At 47.1% G+C, this 19,271-nt stretch overlaps 2 protein-coding genes across 7 annotated transcripts in view; one reads left to right on the forward strand and one right to left on the reverse strand.

The window, feature by feature from the left end:
* Positions 1 to 19,271, forward strand: part of SLC22A23 (solute carrier family 22 member 23) — a gene marked incomplete at its 3' end in the record, with an annotated part of 186,367 nt that overhangs the window by 56,846 nt on the left and 110,250 nt on the right. The window lies entirely within an intron of this gene.
* Positions 10,273 to 11,424, reverse strand: LOC308241591 (adiponectin receptor protein 1-like; the record flags this gene model as incomplete). The annotated part of the gene is made up of 1 exon (XM_080655096.1): positions 10,273 to 11,424. One exon carries the CDS (start codon positions 11,422 to 11,424, stop codon positions 10,273 to 10,275), a length of 1,152 nt encoding a protein of 383 aa, XP_080511222.1.

Raw genomic sequence — 19,271 nt, forward strand, 5'->3', positions numbered from 1 at the left:
CTTGCCGTGCATCTGGCCCGGCCGGCCACGTGAGCTCATGTGCACGATCACAGTCAGCAGTTGACTGGAGATCCCAGTGCTGGCCATAAGCCAAGCCCCACCACTCTTGCACTGTGATCTTGGATAAGGTACTTAACGCTCAACCACTTTTCTCACTGATGAAAGATTGTGCACAGGGTCAAGAGCATGAATGTCATCGCCATCGTAAACCGTGAATATAGAGAAATGGTGGGCAAGTGTGTTTGTGGGCTGCTTCTGTCTATGTGCAGCTCGGGCTGGGCTAACCCTTCCTCTGGCAGTCGGCCCTCTCAGGTGAGGGCTTCTCTGTGGTTGCAGCAAGCTTGGAAAACATCACTGAAGAGGAATTCTGAATTGGGGCTGGCTACTAGCTTATGGTCACATTGGAGGATGGGCTAAGAGCTTGCTTCATGATAGACTCTCTTGTGGCCAGCTTGATAAAGTACCTCTCCCTTAACATCCGTTCAGAGCTCCATAGACTACACTTTAAAAGTCCGAACCATGTCAGGGCTGGGAAAAGGTAATAGACCAATGGAAAAACTCTCCTGGACAAATCATACACAGGAACCTTGGCTCTCATGGACAGCAACACCCGAGTATTCATCACACCCAGAATACTCCGTTAATCTCTGAGAAAAGATACTGAAGAAATAGAACACTGGTAGCCATTGTCAAGATTTCTCTTTCACATGTTCACAAAAGCTCTCCCTTTCTCTTCCCTGTATTACCAATTCTGCTTTGTAAAACATGCCTCTACACATTTTCTCTGTACTTTTAAATGTGAATTCATGCAGCCTGCTTGGTGTCTCCTCCTGCAGCTGCTGACCTGCTCTGTCCTTTCGGTGGTTGTGTTCTGCTGTGAATCTTCGTTTGCCTTCCGTCATGTCAGGATGATGGCAGTTTATTTGTGATATGATCTGTGTGCTCCCAGGATAGGTACCTGTGTGAGAAGTGTTGCTTTGAAATAGTACAGGGTTTGTTTTCTGTTGTGTTTCCAAATGAGTCTCCGAGAGGAAAAGCTGTTCAAGCACCACCTTCCAATTGCTGGTCCAGGAACATGTAAGACCTACACATATTGGTTGGCTGGTTTCGATGACCCTGCTGGAGAAGCCCTCACTGTGTGAACAAGCCCTCCCAATCCAGATCGGCCTTTAGGGTCCATGTGCCCGAGGCTGAGCAGTGATGTCCTGTTAGGCTCTTTCTGGGTTGTGCAGACCCACCCATCTCTTCTCTCTGGAGTCAACTCATGGCTGGCAGGCAGACTCTCCCTTTGCCATGTTTGCTGCTCCCATTGGCCGAGACCCTGGGTGCCTTTCTGGTGTTAGTCTGTGAAGTCGGACTCACAGACCCTCTGGGAGTCTTTAAAACTGTGACCTCTACCCTGATAGAAGCCAGCCTAGGGAGTCTGAGGAGCCAGGAAAGGGTTACACTGGGTCGGGATGCTCTGCTGTCTGCGCGGCATTCCCTGGTAACCAAGTAGGACAGCTCATAGGCCCAGGAGTGGTGTCCCCTCTGATCCTTCTGCACGGAACACAGAGACCTGAAAATCATGGGTCTCTGAGGGCTCTGCATCCCCTTCGTCTCCCACGCTGTGGGCCTTCAATGATTCTTGTAGGAAAGATGCCTGTGTCCAGCCGAAGTTCGTTCTGCCCACTCTTGTGAAAGCTGAAAGGTGCTGCATCCCTTCAACCGGTGCCTTTGGGAAGCATCTCTGCTTGATATTTGTTGGGGGTCAGGTCTAGGCAAGGGCTCAGAACTCCCTCCAGACCACGGGCAGGGGAGGAACTAAGGACCAGTTCCTTCCAGCCTAGCTCCCCAGCCATATCATTCTTACAGAAGAGAGAAATTTTGCTAGTTCCGGTGTGACTTGGGATTCATGACTGTTTCTTCCCTGGCATCTATTTAATTTGTCAAACTGGCATTCCTGGGCTCAAAATGCAGATGCTACAAGGGGCTCATGAGATGAAGGAGAACATGGGGGTAGATATAACTTATCCGTGTTGATACATATTCTTGGCTTCTTTGTGTTTGGGTGGGAGTATGTGACTGTTCTTACTACATGGGAGGTGCTTGTTGGGAGGCCCCTGGCCCTTCATCCCTAGTCATTTGCTCTCTATTTAGCTGGCCTTAGTGCCTGAAGCATGATTTTGTCTTCTTGCATATATCACTTCCTTGCAAGCATAGATAGGTAGGTAGGTAGGTAGATAGATAGATAGATAGATAGATAGATAGATAGATAGATAGACTCAATTCTTTCCTGTTGGAAAGAATCAGACAGTCTGATGTGCAGGGTTAGGCAGAGAATAGCCGAGGTGAGCCTTGCACTGAGACCTCCCTTCCTGGGCCCTCTAGCACGTGCACGGCACGAACATGATAGTAAGGAGTAAAACGGAGAGACTGAAGAGGTCATGATGATAGTTGTTTGATAACAGTAATAGCTAGTTATTGAGCATTTTCTAAGTTTAGGTACTGGGCTGGGTTACTTACACACACATATTTTAAAAATTTTATATTGACTATATAAAGCAGATCCTACTAATAGCTTCATTTTACAGATAAGGAAACTAAGACCCCTAATCTCTGGACCGTATCTACTTCACTATCACGGTCTTTAAGCAAGAACTAACATTTATTAGACTTTTACAGTGTACTTTGATGCTGTGCTGAGTACAATATTGGTATTTCATTCAGTCCACCCCAGAATCCTATGATCTGGGTACTATTATTGTCCCCATTTCACAAATGGAAACCTGAGTGTAGGTGAAGTAACTTGCCCAGGTCACATACCAAGAGGAGACGGCGCAGGTCTCTGTGGCTCTAGGGCTCATGCTTCTTTTTTTTTATTTTTATTTTTATTGTTTAAAGTATTACATGTAGTAGTACATATATCTCCTTTTTTTCCCCCATTGACCTTCCCCCAGCCTCCTCTACCCCGTTGCATGCCCTCATCCCACCCCCCCAGTGTCTTGTGACCATTGGTTGTGCTTATATGCATGCATACAAGTCCTTTGGTTGATCTCTTTCCCCCCCTCCCCAACACTCCCCAGCCTTCCCTCTGTAATTTGACAGTCTGTTCGGTGCGTTACTGCCTCTGTATTTATCTTTTTGTTTATCAGGTTATAATGTTCTTTATTTTCCATAAATGAGTGAGATCATGTGGTATTTTTCTTTCATTGCCTGGCTTATTTCACTTAACATAATGCTCTCCAGGTCCATCCATGCTGCTGCAAATGGTAAGAATTCCTTCTTTTTTATAGCAACGTAGTATTCCATTATGTAGATGTATTATAGTTTTCTAATCCACTCATCTGCTGATGAGCATTTGGGCTGTTTCCAAATCTTAGCTATGGTGAATTGTGCTGCTATGAACATAGGGGTGCATATATCCTTTCTGATTGGTGTTTCTAGTTTCTTGGGATACATTCCTAGAAGTGGGATCACTGGGTCAAATGGGAGTTCCATTTTTAGTTTTTTGAGGAAACTCCATACTGTTCTCCACAGTGGCTGCACCAGTCTGCATTCCCACCAGCAGTGCACGAGGGTTCCTTGTTCTCCGCATCCTCGCCAGCACTTGTCATTTGTTGATTTGTTGATGATTGCCATTCTGACAGATTTGAGATGGTACCACATTGTCGTTTTGATTTGCATCTCTCGGATAATTAGTGACTTTGAGCATGTTTTCATATGTCTCTTGGCCTTCCTTCTGTCTTCGGCTCATGCTTCTTAACTGCTGAGTTGGTCCAAACAGCCCTCTTCTCCTTTGACTTAAATATCTATATATATGTATATATAAAGAGGTAATATGCAAATGAGCCAGGACGCCATAACAGTCACCACTGGCTCAGGAGGAGGCTGCGCACGCAGCAGGGTGGAGCAGGGCTTGCAGAGCAGTGTGGGCCTGCCTGCTGGGGCGCAGTGGCAGCTGTGGTGGGCAGGCAGGCCTGCCCGCAGAGAGCGGGGAGCAGGGCGGGCCTGTCTGCTGGAGCGCAACTACAGTGAGCAGGCAGGCCTGCCCGCAGAAAATGGGGAGCAAGTTGGGCCTGCTGGCTCGCCAGGGTGCACCAGCAGTCCTGCCTCTGTGCATGAGCTGCAGAGGAAACACCTTTTTTTACCGCTCATTGGCTAAGTTTCTGGTACGCCACTCACAGTGTTCTTGGTAACTTGCATAATGAGAATCCAAGAAGGTGATCTAGGGTTTTTCCACCTCACTCCTGGAGGAAAAAATGAAGGTCCGCTGCTGGAGGGGCTAGGAAATGTCATATCCTGCCCTAGCCGGTTTTGCTCAGTGGATAGAGCCTCGGCCTGCCGACTGCAGGGTCTGGGTTTGATTCTGATCAAGGGCATGTACCTAGATTGCAGGCTCCTCCCTGGCTGGGGCCCAGGTCAGGGCTCATGTAGGAGGCAACCAATCGAAGTGTCCCTCTCACATTCATGTTTCTGTTTATCCCTCTCTCTTCCACACTCTCTAAAAATCAATGGAAAAATATCCTCAGGTGAGGATTAAAAAAAAGAAAGAACTGTCATATCCTATGAAAGAGACATCTTGAAAATGCCTAAAGAACGTTGTCATTGCACTGAGTGTTAATGAAAACAGCTTGGCGGCTGCGGCAGCCAGCAGTGGCAGCAGCAGTGGGGTGATGGGGGCCGCGCCTTCTCCTGATCAGCCTGGTTGCCTCCTGCAGAGGGAGGCCAGACTGCAGTTTAGGCCCGCTCTGGGGGGAGCAGTTCTAAGCCGTCAGTAGGACATCCCCTGAGGGCTCCCAGATTGCAGAGGGTGCAGGTTGGGCTGAGGGCCCTCCCACACACACACACAAATTTCGTGCATTGGGCCTCTAGTGTTGTTATAATATCATTTAAATGTGTGCAAACATCCCATAAGGAGTTTGGGCTACTAAGTAAGTCTAAGACCAAATGTTAACAATATCCAATTTCAAAATGAATGTAATGCAAATTAATGGTGGTCCGTGGATATGATGGATGGTGGTTGTCTCCTGGAACAGAGTCACCCTTGCTGGTTAAATAGCAGGAAGGGGTAGCTTCACATTCAGTTTCATATTTTATCTCTTTTGGCATTTAGACTTGAAAAATTCCAGTGCATACAATGCCTCGTTTCACAGATTTTGTCTAAAACGGCGTTAACAATTTGAAGGCTTTGCCAGCATGGCATACTCAACCTCCATATTTTCCCACTGCTCATAAGCACGCTTCCATCACTCACGCTGATGGCTGCCTCCTGACAGCTCTCTTAACCTGCCCGCTTCTCCTGAAGAGAAAGCTTGGTTTGTGGCATTAAAGATTAAATAGGTATTTAGTCCACTGATGGCTGGAAATGAGACGAGGAACCTACATTATTGCTTGTTTCCTAGTGCTCTTCTGCTAGTGAGCTGGTCTTACAGAAACCACAGGCACACGCTCATGCACTCAGCCTAACACCAGGCTCAATCACTGTACAACGTGGTACCGCAGTTCTTCTGCTCTTTATTCAAACCACCATTAAGTTCATTTGTGTGGCCTTTCACAGTGACCTTTGGTCTTTGCAAGTGCAAATCTAGATGTGGCGTGGACTCAGAAATCTAGGTTATAGCGGCTTATCCAGACCACCCAAGTTACACTTATATTAATGTACACTAAGATTTTCATTGACCTGAGAACATAAAGTTTGAAAATTCTCATAGACTGCCAAGAATGCATCCACAGATGCACAGTTTTCCCAGCCTGCTTCAGGAACCAGCATTCCAGAGTCTAGCCCCCTGGTGACCCACTGTCCCTATTCTCATTCCTGCCCACTGCACCACTGTGTGGGTGACTGGGCACATGCCTGCTCCCTGTTCCCCTGTCCCTTCCACGATTCAGATTCCCCTTGGCCTCTGGCCTTGTTCTCCAACATCCTGAGGGTGAGGTACCTTCCTAACAGCTCCTCTTCCCAAGGAGCTCAGCCCGCCCGGTGTGACCTCTGCCCAGGGAGTCATCATACAGAGGCTGTGCAGAGATGCAGCAGAGAAGGGGCTGGGAAGCTCCCCCAGGGCTCAGGCCACCGATGGACAAGTGCACCGGATGACGTGCTTGAGAGCTATCGCTGGCTTTGTTATTTGGGCTGCCATAAAGCAGTAATAGTAATGGTTTGTGCCATTAAACAAGCTTGAACCAGTAATTTCCTCTTTGATGAAGAAGGCACCCCTGAAAAAAAATTAAGTGGAGAACTAGACTTCCATGTCTGTATTTCCCGTAAACGAAATGCACCCAGATCACTCTGCTTCTTGGCGGTTTTGTCACTGAAAAGATGGTCTTCTCAGCAATCTTTCAGTTTTCTCATTTCACTTGGGCTTCTTGAGTCCGATGCAACACCACAGACCCACCACGTAGAAGGGTTATTGTCAGAAGTTTCATGTGAGCTTGGGGTTGTCCGAAGAATCAGGTTACTCTAGGAGACGTGAGTGTTGTTCTTTCAAAGGATTTAATCGAATTACAGAATGCGCCACCCAGGGAGGCCCAAGCTGGAGTCCTGGGATCTCACAGTGCCCAAACCCTGTTTTCCCTTTGTAATCATTACCCCAAAACACAGTGGTGTTCTCTGACCTGTGGCTGGATCGGATTTTCCATTTCCTTTGTGGGGTCACTGTAGGTTCTTATTTCATGTTCTCTTCAGGGAATAATTGCTCTTTTGCTGTTTTTCCAAGCTCTCCTTTTTGGCATGTTTGCTGTGTACCTTGTGACAGTGGAAGTGAATGTTTGCACAGTTGGCTTTTCGTTCCATCACTGCTGCCCTGGCGTCTGCGGGGAGGTGGGGGGAAAGTGTGCAGAGTGAGGCACTGCTGCCTTCAGCAGGCTGGAAGATATCCCCTTGGTTCCCATCACTCTCCCACCCCCTTTTAAAAATATTTTTTATTGATTTCAGAGAGGAAGGGAGAGGGAGAGAGGTATAGAAACATCAATGATGAGAGAGAATCATTGATTGGCTGCCTCCTGCATGCCCCTTACTGGGGATCGAGCCTGCAACCCAGGCATGTGCCCTGACCGGGAATTGAACCTCGACCTCCTGGTTCATAGGTCAATGCTCAACCACTGAGCCATACTGGCCAGGCTCCCATCCCCTTTTTAAAAGGGATGGTAAGGCAACTTGGAATGAAAGAACAATGGAAAACCTTGGGATAATTAATTACCTTCCAAAAAGTTATGCAGACCTCTGATCTCTTCAGTTGAAAGTTATTAGGAACAGTTTATAAACATGAACCTGAAGAATTTGGGCAAAGGAGCAGGAACAATGGTTGGTACATGTCTAAGTTATGAATGAAACAAATGAAACCAAGTGGGGAAATGCATGGTTTTATTATTTCCCCAATTCTCTCTCACACATACCTTACGAGAGAAGGCAGATCAATGATGGTAAACTATTGTAAAGAGGTTTAGAGCAGAGTTCTGCACAAGAACTCGCTGCAGTGATGGGAATGGTGTCTGCACCATGCAGCGCTCTGGCTGCCAGGCACATGTGGCAGTAGTGAGCACTTGAGATGTGGCTACTGTGACTAAGGAACTGAATCTAACTTTAGTTCATTTTAATTAATTAAATTTGAGTAACCACAAGTAGCCCATGGCCACTCTCGGTCAGCTGTGCTGGAAATGTGTAATTAAATAATCTCTGTGTGATCTCTGTCACCGCCTCTGACATTTCCACCAAGTTTCAGATTCACATATCCAGCTCCCTTGTTGAGATTGTACTTGGATGTCCAATGTATCTTTCAAATGTAGTGTGGCCAAACAGAACCCTCATTCCAGTCTTTCCAATCTCAATAAATAGACCCACCACTCATGTAATTGCTCAAGCCGGAAACATTTGTGTCAGCCTTTATTCTTCACTCTCCCCCTTGATCAGCAAGTCCTCTCAGCTCTTTCTCCAAATTGTATCCTGAATTCCTCACTTTCTCTCTACCTCCACTGCAGCCCTCTGTGGCAAAGCCACCTCGTTTCTTGCCTGGAAAACCATAGCACTTCCTGGTGGATCTTCCTGCTTCCCACTCAGATCTCTACAGCTAATTCTTCTCTTACAACCAGGCTGATATTTATACACTTACCAATGTCAAACCCTCTGTGATAGACAACAGTAGCTTCCCTATGATTCTTCTCATGTGACATCTGCAGAGCTTTCTCATACCACCCATATACTCATCACCCAAATAATTCCTTTAGAGTCATCTACCTTTTTTCAAGCATCTACCACTCCCTGAAAATATATTTATTTATTTGCATCCCCATTCAAACCTCCTAGTTGCTCTAGTGAACTCCACCAAAGCAGGAACTTATTATTCTTGTTCTCCACTGTATCTTCAGTATGTATATTTGTACCTGGACAGAATGAGTGTCTATATATGAGTTGGCTGAATGAATGAATGAATGAATTTATGGAACATGATGAAAATCTATGCAGCACTATAACAGAATAGATGTAATTGTAAAATATTACAGCTGGATGAACTAGAGTTCTCTTAGTTCAATTCCCACATATTAAACATGAGGAAAAAGGACAATTGATACTGTCACATATGTGAATAGTAGAGATAATTTGCTAAAATTTTTGGCATAAACTGGATGCCAAAAAAATTGGTTGGATTCTAAACTGATCCCTCAACAGTATCCTACAACTATTGATTGATAAATTCATAGCAGTCAGAATAAGTTCTCAGTGACTTGGTGAGGACATTATGTGTGCAAGTAATGTTTTAACGAGCACAAAATGGGGGATGGTCCATAATGAATGATAACATGGGTCACTATCTTCCTTTTCCTATCTTACCATTATTAGTCGACTCTCCCTGAGTCTTGGCTTTTGTCTTCGCCATAATCCCATGAGAGGGGCTGCAGCTGCTCCTCCATCCTCCGTATGGAGCATAGTGCTTGCCCCCAGTAGATACTCAGTAAGAACTTCTGAGGAATGAGTAATCATCACAAAAAATGGGAAAACTCTTGTCAGTGGGTATTGGGTAAGTTTAAGAAACTTTCCATCATTGTGAAGAGTCAGGGTATCGTTTCTCTACATTCCATCGATGCAGTTCACTTGCAGAGTGGAACCGGCGTCAACAGTGATCATGCTGGGTAATTCGCGTTGGTGTGCAGGGCTTTCGGGCAGGACTCCCACATCAGGTTAGCGTCCTTGGCTCAAATTCTGTCAAGCCTACAAGACCTGAAAGTAATGTTTAGAAAATTTAAAGAGACAAGTTCTAAATACTCTACATCCTCACTTGGGGTTCAGTTGTGCATACCAGACAGGAATGCCAAGGATCCAGCATGGGGGAGATGCCAGCTCCCAGTTTCCATCTAGCCCTTGGCATAGGAGACGGACTGAGGGGGCCACAAGCGACACATCTCAGCCTGGTTACTCCTTCGAAGATATTTAAGCCTCGGGTAAGCACCAAGAATACCCAGACCTCTGGGCCCCTGGCAGCACTGGGTTTACTTCTTGTGGGAGAGCCTGTGGACTAAGGTGATTGCAGACGTGAACAGAATGCTTGGCCTGCACACTGCCTCACACTAGAACTTGACGAGGTTTGGGCATGAAGGGAAGAGGGGGTGGGGCCCAGGATGTGCTTAGCACTCTCTGCTTTTTTTTTTTTTCTGTACTTCCTTTTATCATCATAGCCTTTGCATCAGGATACACAGCAATGATAATTTTACATTACTCTGCCAAGAAAAAAAATTAAAACTCAAGTTATCTGAAGCCTGGACACACTTCCATGATTAGCTGGCTGTCTCAAAGTTGGTGACTTCTTCCTGCTGTCAGCAGATCCAGGCCCCAGAAAGACGGGACAGGTTACAATCGTTTCTGAAAAGTATGCTACAAAATGGATGGCCTGTTCTAAGCCAGGTTACAAAGTAAGGACAGGGGTAAGGGAGGGACATTTTCTTTCAGAAATAGAATTTCTGAAGAATCCCAGTCCATCATTTTTCCCCAAAATGGTTGGAGGAGGGATAAAATCTCAACACGAGCTTCAAAGCACTCTGTGCCAAGGGGACAGAGTTGCCTTGCTGAGGAGGGCTGCTAAGGAAGGGCATGGCCAGGTGGATCACCCTTTCCTCGGTGAGGGACAGGGAAAGCTTATCCCCCTGCCCTGAGGTGGAAAGGTGGGCTGAAGCCTGGCTGGCACTGAATTCTCTAAGAGGTTTCTTCTAGAAACAGACAACTCGGACGCTTCCTTTTACTTCAGCAAAGAAGTTATTTTTGAAAGCACTTGGGAAGTTTTCCTCCAGCCTTGCGGGGGAGGCTCAGAGAAGAGAGTCATCAGTACAGCTGCCTTTCAGGCTGTAGCGGAATTCCTGAAGGTTGGAGACCCCGTAGAAGTGGACAAAGGCTGCTGCCACCACCAGGACATGAAAAATCTGATGTGACTGGAACCATATGTCAAACTTTCCAGGACAGAAGCGCTCAGGGATTCGAGCAGCAAAGAGGCCAGCCCCGGTGATGTACATCACAGCCATGAGGAAGAACCAGCCCATCTGGCCCACGGTGGTGGCCTTGACAAAGCCCTCAGTGATGGTAAAGTGCATGGTGGGCACAATGCCGCTCAAGCCCAGGCCCAGGAACACCCCTGCTCTTGTCTGCCGGTGTTTAGGAGTGGCAAACCGGTCCCACTGTGCCACAATAATGGCGGAAATGCCCAGGACACAGATGAGGGAGAGGTAGATGAGCCGTGACTGTGGGGAGCAGTAGAAGGAGTAATAGAGCCAGGGGACAAAGCTCCCCATAATCAGTATGGCAATCCCTGAATAATCCAGTTTGGAAAAGGTCTGAGAGACTTTCTCTGAGTGACAGTAGACAGTGTGAAAGAGCCAGGAGAAGCTGAGGCAGAGCAGCGTGCTCAGGAAGAACATCCCCAACACCACCTTCTCCTGCAGGGGGTCCATGAAGTACATGTTTGGTCTCAGCATCGTCAAGATTCCCAGAAACAGAAACAGCACAAAACCAAGCAGATGGGTCCAGATATTGCCCGTTTCTGTGTGGATGCGGAAGATGCTCCTGAAGCAGGCCCGGAAGGAGGGCATGGGCGGCCTGTGGCCGTGGAGCAGGTAATCGTTGTCCTTCAGCCAGTCGGGGAGCACATCGTACGGGATGACCCTCCAGCGTCCCTCCCAGACCTTATACACAAACTCCTCCATCTTTTCCATAGCACGGTATGCTTGCAGGGGAAGTGTCAGGACCCTCACCTCCACCTCCTCCTCTTCCTCCTCCTCCTCCTCCTCCTCCTGGGGCACTGGGCATGCTTGCTCTGCTTCAGCTTTGGCTGGGTCAGCGATTCCCCGTTTGTCCTTCTCTTCTAGCAGGGGTCCCAGTTCAGCCAGCTCCACCGTGTCAGTCTCCCTGTTACTGGCAGGAGCCCCATTGCCCTGTGCCGCCACCGGTCCTTTGTGAGAACACATCTAGCTGGTACCTCAATACCCTGCAGCTTCAGCTTGGGGGTGGGCTGGGTGTCTCCAGGGGGCAGACACGCGGGCGTTGGATTCAGCTGGGGCCACGAACCCCGTGCTACATCCCTCAGCGCCTGTGACCCAGCGACCCAATCTTTAAGTGCCCCACGCCGGAAGGGGCCCCAGTGCTGACGTCACCTCCGCTCCCTGAGCCGGAAGGGGGCCTAGCGCTGACGTCACCTCCGTGCGGTGCCTCCTGGCCCCTGTCTCTGCATTCTTATGGAGGGGGACCTTTAAAAGTCGTACTAGTGAGTTCTGTAATCGGAGGCCGATTCCTTGAGATGGCTGAATGTGAGTTTTCTCGGCAATCATGCATTTTCTTCCTCAGTGACATTGGATATGAGGTTTAGTTTAGGCCGAGAAGATGTAAAGAAAGGCCGTTCCCTTATGACTGACCGTGGCGCACAGCTGGTGGCTGCTCCAGATGAGCCGACGGACAGATGGTGGCAGCTGTCCTGGTGATGCCATGGCAGGAGCAGTCTGCTCGTTTCATCCCAAGCTGGGTCTTTTCTGAAATGCAGAATTCTGTCACTTTCACTCTCTCCCTCCCTCCTTCCCTTCCTGTCTCTAAAAATCGATGGAAAAAGGCAAACAGTGCAGCCAAATCTGTGAAGCTGGTTCCAGCAAGGCAGTTTTCCACTTGCTTATACGGCGTTAAGTGGGCGGGTTTCAAGCACTTGGCAACAACTTGAAATGCAAGTGCAGATCCCATCACCCCCAGTGCCTGGTCTGCACAGGTCTGCTCTGATGCCTTCGCTCAGGAAGGGCAGCCTTTCCCTGTACTTCCTCCTGCACGGGCCCCAGGCCAGATAACCACGCTGAACTCCATCCCCGCCCAGTTCAGACCTTCCTGAGGTGGGAGGAGGAGGTGATGCAGGAACACCGCCTGCAAAGGTGGGGATGTGGGGCGGTCAGAGAGCAGCAGGAAGAGTCCAGAGAAATCCGTACAGACATTGAGCCCATCTCCCTCCCTCCTTCCCTCCTGAGAGCCCTTCTCTGGCTGCTCACTCAGAATTCACTAGCTACCTTCTCTTTTCACACTCATTTTCTGCATTCACTTAAAATTTTTTAATTGTGGTAAAAGACATAATATAAAATTTTCCATCTGAACCATTCCTACATGTATAGGTTAGTTGTGTTAAGTACATTGACACTGTTGTGCAACACCACCACCTTCCATCCACAGCTGAAACTCTGTGCCCATTAAACACGAGCTTCCCATCCCCTCCCCAGGCCCACAACCGCCATCTACTTTCTGTCTCTGAATCTCACTACTCCAGGGACCTCATATAAGGGGAATCACAGAATATTTGTCCTTTTGTGACTGGCTTATTTCACTGAGCATGATGTCCTCAAGGCTCATTCGTGCAGCATGTGTCAAAATTTCCTTTTTAAGTCCGAATACTATTCTAGTATATGTATAGGCCACATTTTGTTTATCCATTTATCTGTCCATGGACACTTGGGTTGCTTCCACCTTCTGGCTATTGTGAATATGGGGGATAACTATCTCTTTTGTAGAGATATCTCTTTAAGATCCTGCCTTCATTTTTTTGTGGATACATATCCCGAAGTGGGATTGCTGGAACAGACAGACAGACAGACTCACTTTCTTCATCTGCAGAACTAAAGGCTTGGCCCTCAAAGCCACTCTGAGCTGGGCTGTCAACATGCTCGGCACAGCTGCTGCGGAACAAGGGCCTGCAGAGCCCCCCTCCCATGGCACGGCTGTCACCCAGTGGTGCCAGTCTCCTCTGTGGCCCTAGGAACAAGGCTGTCTTGGAATCATGAGCCTCCCGTGTCTGCTTTATTTCCAAACAGGCTCACTTCTGAGGAGGAGAGAGAGAAGCGAGGTCCCAGTGCCACTTACAGGTTTCATAAATGTTAGCTCTGTTTGTGGTTTTTGTGGAACAAGTGAATTTCTTTGTCTCTCTCTTCACCTCTGAGGTTTGTCTGCCTTCCTTCAGTGCTGCTCGGCCTCTCTCTCACCTTTCCTCAGATGGGCTCTGGACTCCTAATGGCTGCTTTCAGGACCCGGGTGGGGTCATGTCGTTTTTAGCTAATGTGGAGCTGGGTCAGTTAATAAATCCACCAGGCCGTGTAATTAAAGACCAAGGAGGAGTGCGGAAAGGTGTGTTTTTAAAAGCCTGTTAAGATATCTTCTCTGTATCTGGCAAGGACTGCAATTTAATGCGGAACTTGAGAGCTGCACCATTCAGTGTGATGCATTTAATTTGGCAGCATCCTGCTTGAACTTGGAGCTGGCACCTGTTGCAGTATCTTGGTAGCCTAGTGGATTGTTCTGTGCATGTGCTTTAGAGAAGATGAGCTGAAAAAAATTGGGTGACATTTGCTTTCACAACATCCCAGCTGTAATGCATGTCTCCTGGCAGCAAAGTGTCCTCTGAAGAATGTTTTGTCTTGAGCACAGAGGCTTTTGTTTTTTTATGTGGGCCAGTAGCAGCACATGTATTGGGTGCTGTGATGGGTGCGTGGGAAGTCCTGACCCCTGGCCACGCACTTGCCTCGACCTCAGAGGACTTCCATAAGAAGCCCTCAGCCTTTCAGGACACCAAGGTGATAGGTCCAACAGTGAGGGACAAGTCTGGTCTGTGATAAATGCAGCAGGTGTGTTCAGATATCCATGCTTTGGAATTTTTTATTTTATTGTGACCAAATATACATGACGTGAAATTTGCCAATTTAACCATTTTTAAGTGTACAGTATGAGACACTGTGGCATTAAGTACCTTCACATTGTTGTGTAACCGTCACCACCATCCATCTCAGTTTTTCATCTTGCAAAACTGAAACTATCCCTGTTAAACACTATCCCCCAGTCAACCACTCTTCCACTTTCTGTCTCTGAATTTTTCTCCTCTGCGAACCTCATATAAGTGGAATAATCTAGTATTAGTCCTTTAGTGATTGGCTTAACTCATTGAGCATAATGTCTTTAGGGTTTGTCCATGCTATAGCATGGGTCAGAATTTCTTTCCTTTTTAAGGTTGGATCATCTTCCACAGTATGTATATACGCCACATTATGTGTATTCATTCATCCAGGGATGGACACTCAGGTGGCGCTGCCTTTTGGCTACTGTGAGTAATGTTACCACAGCCAAGTTCAGAGTAACAAGTATCTGTTTGAGACCCTGCTTTCAGTTCTTTTAGGTTTGTACCCCCAAATGGAGTTCCTGGATTATATAGTTTTGAGGACTTTTGCTATATTCCTTGGAGACGGTCTTTGAAGATTTGGTAGAACTTATTGCAAGCATTAATAAATAAAAGCATATGTTGACATTTTTTCAAACAGAAGTAGCAGGAGGCAAAAAAAATATGGTCATCCTTATAGTAATGAAGGTATAAACTTGAACTAGGTGGTGTGATGATGAAACCAAATGGCAGTGCTGTTTTTACGCTTTGTTTTCTTTACAGCACATATATCCATGCTTGTTCTTGCTGCCAGAGAAATGTGTTTCTAACTGATTTTAAAGTATTCATAACATTCGTAGTTTTCACTTATCTATATTTTTAAGACTGTATTTGCAGGAATCATTTTACAGTGAGTGTTTAAAAAGGAGTCTGATGAAGTAAAATCTGTTACCATAAAGTTGACAAATGGTGGGAGATTCTTTATTTTAGAGAAGGACTGTGTGCTTTGTGGATTTGCTGTGGAATGTCTCTCCCATTGTAAGCTCTACTAATGCACAAATAGTTAGTTCAACGTACAGTAAATGTATTTACACAGCACTGTGGTGTTCTTGCTCATGGCAGCCAGGAGTCGGGAAGCAGCCGCTCTGTTAATGGAGGGTTGTCATCTTGGCCTGATACCTTCTGGATGTTGTTTGTTGAAATGCTGATGGTGCATACATACAGTTACTGGCATTATTCTCACCTCAGCAGAACCTGAGGGGACTTTAGGATCGCAGAACAAACTGATGTTGCCGCAGCAAGAAGAATCGTCTTCAAAGGCACTTCTGATGGTGCCCCTTTATCCCATGGCCTCCTTCTTCCAGAGGCTCACGGTGCTGTGGGAGCAGAGGGTCGTTCCCTGTGGCCAGTGGACCCTGCAGCCCTGCTTTCCCCGCGCGCCACCTCACTTGCCAGTTTCAGTTCCTTGAAAACCCTATAATCTGCCGCGTCTCTCAGCTCTACACAGGCTCTTCTTTGATAGAACACTTCTCTGTGACTTTTTCTCAGGGCGGAATTTGCTCATCAAGTCCTCACGGGGCATATGTGCCGTTCTTCCCCGGCATTTTCTCCGAGTGAGTGGCCCTCCCTGGCTGCCCACAGCACTCTCTCCTGTTCCGTTACAAAAGCATAGCACTCAGCATGTCCATTCTAGTTGCACATTTTACTTTGATTAAATATTGAGTAGACGTAAAATACTAATAGATGTCGGATATGAAGGATCTGGCACCATGCCCATGTGTGTGCCCACCACCCAGCTTTAGAGGAAGGACACGACCGTTACATTTGAGGTGCCCTGGGGCCCCTTCTCCACCCCTCACTCCTGCCCTCCCTTTCACCACGAGCCTGGCTCTTGTGTTACTCCTTCCCTTGCTTTTCTTTATAATTTTGCCTCATCTGTTAGTATTCATAAACAATTTATCACTTAATTTTGCATGTTTTTGAACTTTGAGTAAGTGGGACCATACAACAATGTTCTTCTGTATTTGCTTTTTTTACTTAGCATCATTCCTGAGGCACATGTGTTGACCTTTATAGCTGTAATTCACTTATTTCACTGCTGTGTGAAAGTATCACTGTGATTTGTCCTGTACTTGAATTTTTACATATCTCTATTTCTTCTCTTTCTTTTATGCCCCCATTTTTACCCCAACACACAATTTTATTTTGTTTCTTAATTGATTTGAGAGACAGAGAGGAAGGAAGGGAGGGAGGGAGGGAGGAAGAGAGGAAGAAAGAGAAAGAGAAAGAGAAACATCACTTGGTTGTTCCGCTTATTTATGCATTCATTGGTTGGTTCTTCTATGTGCCCTGACTGGAAACTGAACCAGCAACTGGCCATATCAGGACGATGCTCTAACCAAGTGAGCTACCTGGCCAGGGCAGTTCAACACATGATTGTAAATTCCCAAAGGGCAGAGATTGTGTTTATCTGGCTTGTTATGTCCAAGTGTAAGAAGATATTTGTTAAATGAGACGCGCCCTTTGGCCTGAGGGTCTGCCTTTGGATGGGAATCAGCAGCAGTGTCGTTCTTGTTTGGCCAGAGCTCTTTCCTTCCCTCACCTCCCCTTGCCACAGTCCTCCAGGCCAGGGCTCAGCAGACTTTCTGGAAAGGGCCAGGTGGTAAGTATTTGGAGTTTTGCGGGCCATTTGGTTTCTCTCATAACTTGATTCTGCCAGAGTAGCATGAAAGCAGCCATAGATAATAGGTAAACAAATGAATGATCTAGTAAAGCTTTATTTACAAAAACAGGCATCAGATTGAATTTGGTCCACTGGCTATAGTTCGCCAGCCTCTGTTCTAGAGAACTTCCCTGGTTGGGAGGGAAGACAGTGCTGCTACTGGATCAGTGAGAGGAAGCCTGGGTCACGCCTGTGCTTCAGGGGACCCTCCCAGTCTAGTACAGACAAGGTCAGAGTGGGCTTGTGGCACCTTATAAGGCCACAGGCAAAACAATATGGCTCTAGTCCTGGCCAGTGTGCTCACTTATGGTTAGAGGATCAGCCTGTGCACCAAAGGGTCATGGGCTCGATTCCCAGTCAAGGGCACGTACCTGGGTTGCACATTCGTTCCTCTGCCCAAGGGTGCATGCAGGAGGCAACCAATCAATGTGTCTCTCTCACATCGATGTTTCTCTCCTTCCCCCCACCCCCACCGCTCAGTTCTTTCTATTCTCAGGTGAGGATTAAAATAATAATAATAACAATAGTAATAATAATAATGTGACTCTAGTCAAGGTGGAAAGGTAACAAAGTGCATCAGACTAGGACCAAAATGCACCTTGCCTGTCAGCATGTTGTATGTTTAGGCTATGTGACAAAGCCAGGAATAAAATACTACAGCATCTGAGTTGCAGGCTGGGATAGTCCCTCCCACTGTCTTCATCCCCACCCTTTCTTCCCCAATTCACCTCCAACACCGAAGGCTTGAGCCTGGCTGGCTCTCTTGCACAGACTGGGAGTTGGTGCCTCCACTCCATCAAGCATACTGAGTGTATTCTGGTAGAGAAAACACTGTCTCGTGTTTGTCAGATTGAGCAGAACAGCTTCTTCGGAGAGTTCTGGTACACGTGGAGGGATGACCTTGACGGGGTCATTTCCTTACATGAAAGGGGCCCTGTATCCACGGCATCACAGACCAGGGAGAGCGCTGGGCGGAGTGCGGCCCAGGCAGCAGCTGTGGATCTGAGACATCTCGGTGTTTTCGTTAATTAAGTGGGGAATTATACCCACCTTACAGGATTATTGTGAGAAATGTGACTTGCTCCTTGTGGTAGCAAATTAGTTTGAAAGAAGCTGCTTAAGGGAGGTCGAAATGATGGGGATAAGAAAAAGAACAGGAAGAAACAAGCCCCTGTGCTTACTGAGCTCTGGACTCCTCCTTCCATCCTCACAGTGACCCCGGACAGAAGGTGCTATTTCTGTCCCCCTCCCACAAGAGGGCCACCTGTCCAGGTTTGCTGGGCTGGTGATAGGACTAAGATTGAGACAGTGTGTCTGGCTGGCGAGTTCCTGCTCTTCACCCGACAGGGCTTCACATGGTGTCGCTACCCATGCTTCCAGTTTGGCCACTGTCACATCAGTGCTGAGGAGTGGTCCTGAAGCCCTCACCACGAAGTGACTCGCTCAGCTCTGTTCTGCTCTCCTGTCATTGATCATGCCCAGCCTGTGGTAGAATAGAAAAAAAGCTGCCTCAGTGAAAGGTCCCTGAGAAGAAAATAAGGGAATAAAATTGCAGAGAGCTGCGACTCCACTGGGATGCTGGCACCGGGGTCAGTGGCCAGGCAGAGTTGCTAAGTTAGGGTTCTGTTTTTATCTCCCAACGATGTTGGGTCACAGTGGGACTTTAGTTTGTCCCAGTGATAGTATTAAGACTCTATGAAGGAGACACAGAAGATGGTCTAGACTCTAGACACATCAGCTATTTCTCTAAGGACACAAAGTATCCAGGAGATCATGTCACATATGATGTGTATTTGAAACATTTTTGAAAACTCAACATAACAAAGTGTGGAAGTCGCCCTGGCCTGTTGCTCAGTGGTTAGTGTATCAGCCTGCACACCAAAGGGTGGCAGCTTTGATTCCCTATCAAGGGCTGTACCTGAGTTGCAGGTTCAATCCCTGGCCCCCACAACCAATTGATGTGTCTCTCTCATATCGATGTTTCTCTTGCTCTCCCTCCCTCTCTTCCACTCTCTTCCTCTAAAACAAACAAACAAAAAAACAAACAAAAAAAATCAATGGAAAAAATATCTTCAGGTGAGGATTAACAACAACAAAAAAGTGTGGAAGTCATCGTTGCCTTTTGCCACTCTTTCCCTTGAGATTGGGCAGTTCCATGTGTCTAGTTCAGGCCAATGAACCAAGAGCAGAAATGATGTAGTTTATTTACCTGTGAGAGACCCTCTAGGCTTCTGACACACCAACCAGCAATGTTCAAGAGCGTGGCTGCTCTTCAGCCTGCATCCCAAGTGACAGTGATGGAAGAGCCCCCCGACCAGCCTCAGGAGGCAGATCGTTTGAGCAGGAAATAAACTTGGATGTTTAAAGTTCTGAAATTGCTAAGAGTTGTTTGTTACTGCCCATGACTAATCCACAAACCCACC

The sequence above is a fragment of the Plecotus auritus genome (assembly GCF_963455305.1).
Source record: "Plecotus auritus genome assembly, chromosome: 2".
Lineage (NCBI taxonomy): Eukaryota > Metazoa > Chordata > Mammalia > Chiroptera > Vespertilionidae > Plecotus > Plecotus auritus.